At 44.1% G+C, this 6,000-nt stretch overlaps 1 protein-coding gene across 1 annotated transcript in view; it reads left to right on the forward strand.

The window, feature by feature from the left end:
• Cdkl4 (cyclin dependent kinase like 4) overlaps positions 1-818 on the forward strand; it is a 62,643-nt gene extending 61,825 nt beyond the window's left edge. Inside the window, exon 10 of the mRNA XM_059248485.1 lies at positions 390-818. Coding sequence (XP_059104468.1) covers positions 390-401 — 12 coding nt within the window. The 3' untranslated portion in view covers positions 402-818. The remainder of the gene's footprint in view (positions 1-389) is intronic.
• The last annotated feature ends 5,182 nt before the right edge of the window (positions 819-6,000 follow it).

Genomic DNA, 6,000 nt, shown 5'->3' on the forward strand with positions numbered 1-6,000 from the left:
TCTGCACCGAGTGCGTGCAACCGAATATGAGCCTCTTGGTGTGTGTGGGTCTTGGGAACTGATCCCAGGTCCTCTGTAAGAGCTCAGAATTGCTAAGCCGTCTCCAACCTTCCTCTGAAGACCTTGTGTTTTATTTATTTATTTTTTTTAAGAGGGTCTTGCTATGTAGCCCAGGCTGGCTTTGAACTCATAATCCTCCTGGATGCTTGGATTAGAGGTGTACACTACCACTACCACATCTGGTTTGGAACTTTTTTTTTTTTTTTTTTTTGGTAACTTTCTGTTTTCTTGTCAGTAGGGTGGAAATGGGCTAGGGAGGAGAAAAGACAGTCACCAAGAAACCTAATGTTATTGTTTTGTGTTTCTTTTTCTTTTTATTCTTGAGACAGAGGCTAACATAAGAACTGGCTTAGAACTCTCTGCGAAGCTGAGGAAGACGTTGAACTTTGGATCCTCCACCCCCCACCTCTCGGGGGCTGGGATTAGAGGCATGCACACTCCACCCAGTTTATTCAGTCCTAGGGATTAAACCCAAGGGCTTCCTGTATGGTAGGCAGGGGCTTTATTAACCAAACAACATCCTCGACGTGTCATCTAGTCTTTTGACACTCTCAGCCCTCTACTGATAGACATCAGAACAGTGGTTTCCTGGAGTTGTGTTGGGGTGAGTAAGATTAATTGGAGGTGAGTACAAAGGAACTCTCTTAAGTGACAAACATGCTTTCTATCTTGCCTGCAGAGGTGAATACACTTAGCATGTACAATTGTCAAAACCCTTAGGATTATACAGCTAAGTATCTAAGCATTGTTCCGTGTAAAGTGTCAACTAAAAATAAAAGTCACAACACAAACTAAAAGAAAAAAAAGTTAAGACAATTTAAAATCAACCCTGTGAGTGTGGTGTGGCAAACATGCAGATGTCTGTATCTGTGTGTATGTGTACACGAGCGTTTGTGCATGGAGGGCATCTGGTCCCCTCTCCTGTCATTTCCTTCTGTCCCCTCTCTACACCAGCACCGAGGTTGTAAGTATGAGACCAGGCCTGGCTGGTTACATGGGTGCTAGGACCATGTACTTAGGAGAGAGCACGGAGAGCACCAAGCTTGTATCTCCAGCACAGTTAAAACATTTTTATTAATATCAAATAAAAATTTGGCTGGGGCTGGAGAGATGGCGCAGCAGTTGGGAGCACTGACTGCTCTTCCGGAGGACCCAGGTTCAATTCCTAGCACCCACATGGTGGCTCACAACCATCTGTAACTCCAGTTCCAGGGGACCCAACACCCTCACACCGATGCACATGCAGGCAAAACAGCAATGCACGGAAAATAAAAATAAATCAATTATTTTTTTAAAGATTTCTTCCTTCAGCAACATCTTCAAAATTTTTATTTAAAAAAGTAAATAAAAATTGGCCAGGTATGGTGGCCCATATCTATCTATATTGGAGGCTGAGAAAGGGCGATCGTCCTGTTTAGAGGTAAGCCAGGGCTACACAGAGAGTGCCAGGTCCCTGTCTCAGACACACTAAAATAACAGTGACTAAAATTTTTAAAACAAAGGTGTGAAACATTACCAAGCAAAATGATACCGAGACAGCAGGATGTGGTGGCTTTTTACGTGCAGTGTGTTTTTCAGCTTTGGAGTCTGAGGCGAGCTGGCCGCGCAGATGCAAGGCCAGTCTGGGCTAAGTGGTGAATTGCAGGTCAGTCAGGCCCGCAGTGTAAAACTGGGTCTCAAACAAGACTGAAAACAAACCAAACAGAATTCAAGGTGCTGAAGGGGCGTCTCGGCTGTTAAGTGCATGCACTGGTGTGACGGAGGACCTCAGCTGGATCCCCTGCACCCACTTCCGGTGGCTCACAGCATCCTGCAACCCCATCCCCACCCCCGCCGGGGAATCCAGTGCAGCTAACCTCCATGGATATCTGCACTCGGGTGCATGTACCCCCACACAGACCGACACACGTACACAGAATTCTTTTTAATTTATATCATCTATAAAATAGAATTCAGGTTTCCCTGAGTAGCGGAGTTCAGCTCCTCTCCTCTCAGTGCAATCCAATATGAAAACCCACAAGTTCCTTCAAAACCTTAAAATAGCTTTTCAGGGCTGGTATGCATCTCAACGATACAGCTGCCGGCTTTAGCATATGGAAGATGCAGGGCTCACTCCTCTGCTGAACTGAAAATAATAATATAATAAAATAAATACCTTTGGTTGCTTCTTGCTTTTATTGCGTTATTATGCTAACATGTATGAGGACAGAAACTGAAACAGAATGTCGGGGTTTGGTGGCACACACTTAAAATCCCAGCACTGGGGAAGTGGAGGCAGGGGGATGAGGAGTTCGTCACACTCAGCTAGTAGTCCAGTGTATTTGCAGCCAGGCTAGGATACAGGAGACACTGTCTCAAAAAGCAAAGGATAAAAAGAGAAATCTCACGTACCCTAGTTTTGCTTGGTGGCATTGTTTCGTTTTGTGAAGGTTTAATTTCAAGAAAAACAAATTTGGTCACGAAAATACCCTGCTTCGTCTCCCCCCCCCCCCCATGAAAAGGGCCCAAACAATGGATTACATCATCAATGCAAACTAAAATGTAAATCCCAACTGAACTTTCTGGGAACCACACCCAACTTCCCCGGCGGGGTGAGCTTGGGAAACAGGGCCAGGACTGCCGGGAGGTAGGGGAAGATGGATGGGAGATTGAGTACCCACGTGAGCTGGGTCCTTCTCTGTCCGAGGCTCTGTTTTAGGGCCATTACTGTGAGAGTTTAGAAGAGGGGTCTGAAGGAAGGACAGAACATTCCCTGCCTCTTTACCCACCCAATACAAAGCTGTATCTCAGTGAAAGTGCCCGATGTCAGGTTCCAGGAAGGACAGCATGGAGGAAGTTGCCTCTTAAGAACTCCAGCACCTCCTTCTCCTCCCCAGCAGGTGGCCAGGCTTTTGCAAGACTTGGCTAACCAGACAGTGGAAGGCATGTGTTTAAACTCGGGGATGGACCTACTGTTTCACACAATTGCTTTTTTGTTGTTGTTTGGGTTTTTTTTTTGTTGTTGTTGTTGTTGTTGTTTTTCATTCCCTATTTTCTGGGGTTGGAAGAAGTTTGGCGAAAGTTCCATCTATGGCAGAAGTTCAGGCTGGAAGCCAGCCTCGGGAATTTGAGCCATCACCCTGGGACCGATGGCCGGGACTGAAAATGAGAATCTTTGAAGAAGAGGGTTGTGGTCATGCAAATTTTGTCTAGTTCTCTGACTGGAAAGAGAATCCCATCTGGCTGACTTCTCTTTTTCTTTACTTTCTTGTGTGAACTATATGTAGGACGTAAGCTGCAGCCAACAGAACAGTAGATTATATTGCTTTAGTATTGCAGCTATGATTGATATATGACGTATGTTAAAATTTGCCTCCAGGAGAAGCCATGTAGCGGACAGTTTATGTACATGGTGAGGTTACAAAAGGTTTTTGTTTTAACTTTACACGTATGGTGTTTTGCCTACATGTATGTATATGTACCACATTGGTGTCTGCTGTCCAGGGAAGCCAGAAGTGGGCATCAGTTCCCCTGGAACTGTAGATGATTGGGAACTGCCATCTGAGTGCTGGAAATGGAACCTGGATCCTCTAGAAGAGTAGCCAGTGTTCTTAGCCACTCAGCCACCACTCCAGCACCATTATAAAATACTTTAATAAATCTGGGATGGTAAAACAAATAATTATTGCGTGTGGGAGAAAACAGCCAGTTTAAGAAATACAAATAAGGTATATAAGAGGAGCATGCTTAGGATTTAGAATACATACTCTACGTATGTACGTATTTTTGTTTTGAGATCTCCTGCTGCAGCTCAGGCTGGAACTCACCATGTAGCCCAGGCTGGCCTAGAACTCCTGCCTCAGTTGACTGCTGTTATAGGTGGGGGGATGGGAGTCTTGGAGAGCATTGATGTCTTTCTTGGCTCTTCGTGGGCTTAGTGCAGGGGGCTAGAGTCCAAGAAAACTGTGCGGTCACCAAAGTCAGCCTGAGCCAGTGGCTTCCAGTTTCATTGTCTCACAAACGTGAGGAATGACAAGCCAGGACATAGAGGGACGACAAGGTTTATCAAGAGGTAGAAAAGCCCTTGCAGCTTGGAAGGAACTTGAGAGAGAGTTATCAAATAGTCTTCATTGGAAGCACTTTTATGTGTTAAGAATGTTCCTGATTGGCTCAGGCTGTGTGTAAAGTAGGCGTTGGTTTGAGATGAACCTGATTGGCTAGTTTGGAATGTAAGTGGAGAATGCTGATTGGACAGTTTGTGTCATGTGACCATGCACACACTTCGGAAAGCCCAAGGCAGGGTGAAAAAAAGCCATCAAAAGAGTTCTGAATTGGGGTGGTGGGGGTTGGGGTGGAGGTGGCAGGGAGCAGACAGGAAGTAAAAAAAACAAACAAGGGTTGGGGATTTAGCTCAGTGGTAGAGTGCTTGCCTAGCAAGCACAAGGCCCTGGGTTCAATCCTCAGCTCCAAACAAACAAACAAACAAAACAAAACAAACAAAAACAAACCAAAAAAAGGCCAGTGGTGAACTGACCTCTTGATCTTGATGAGTCAGGGCTTTTAAGATTTTAGTTTCTTGATGTCCTCAGAGTTGACTATTAGTTCCAGCAGACATATAGACCATGCCTGCCTACCAAATGGAGGCAGGATGCCTTGTTCCTAAGTACTAACTATTGGGGTGACTCACCATACGAGGCAAGATTCTGAATATTTCCAACTGGTTGGGCTGGTGAGATGGTTCTCTGGGTAAAGAAACTTGCCACCAAGTCTGCCAACCCAAGTTTGATCCCTGGAACCACCCTGGTAGAAGAAAAGAATGGTGCCACCACTTGAGTGTGCACACACATGAAGTAAGCAAATCTGTAAGAAAATCAAATATAGTTGGGCGGTGGTGGCACACGCTTTTAATCCCAGCACTCAGGAGACAGAGACAGGAGGATCTCTGAGTTTGAGGCCAGCATGGTCTACAGAGTGAATTCCAGCACAGCCAGGGCTACAGAGAAAACCCTATCTCGAAAAACCAAAAAGAAAAGAAAATCAAATATTAGCCAGGTGTGGTGGTGCATGCCTTTAATCCCAGGAGTCAGAGGTAGGCAGATCTCTGTGAGTCCCATGCCAGCCATGCCTACAGAGTGAAGCATTGTCTCAAAATGGAAAGAGAGAAGGAAGAAAGGGAGGATGGGAGGGAGGGAGGGAGGATGGGAGGGAGGGAAAGAAAGGAAGGAGAAAGGAAGGAAGGAAGGAAGGAAGGAAGGAAGGAAGGAAGGAAAGAAGGAAGGAAGGAGAAATTTATACCTAGGATGTGAACTTGGTTTGTAAATAAATTTTAAAAAACACTAAAGATAGATATGTATAAATATTTTATTTTGTTAAGAGATGTCTAATCCCTTCAGTTTTTAACACTTTTATACCCATACCACTGACCATTCTGTAATTTATGAAGCACTGGCCAACACTTATGACTGTCTATAGAAGAGGTAGGATGGCTGTTATTGGACCCGCTTTGCAAATAAAGACACTAAAACTCAGGTGGTTGTCATACTCGAACCTTATTTGGAACCTACACACGGGTCAAAATCCCTGGGCTCCCACCACAGGACAGCACTGCTTGATCGTCTTCCTGAAATGATAAAAAGGTAAGTTAATCATAAAGCAGACTCCTTAGTATTTAGGAGTACAAATTTAGAAAGGTGTTTGAATGTGGTGCATTAGAACGTGGAATATGGAGGCACTACCTCTTGGTGTGACCTTGACTAGGCTACTAAAAATATCAATACCCCAATTTACTTAGCTGTAGGAAAGAAATACTAAAAGGCACATAGGGATTTTGCAAATTATAAATTAATTGAAACATGTTAAGTATTTGATATGGTCCCTGGATTATAAATAATTATATTTGAAATGCAATGTATTGTGTTAGCAAATTAATTTTTTGACTTAAACTATGTTAATAAGCTAATA

The sequence above is a fragment of the Peromyscus eremicus genome, chromosome 22 (assembly GCF_949786415.1).
Source record: "Peromyscus eremicus chromosome 22, PerEre_H2_v1, whole genome shotgun sequence".
Taxonomy (NCBI): Eukaryota; Metazoa; Chordata; class Mammalia; order Rodentia; family Cricetidae; genus Peromyscus; species Peromyscus eremicus.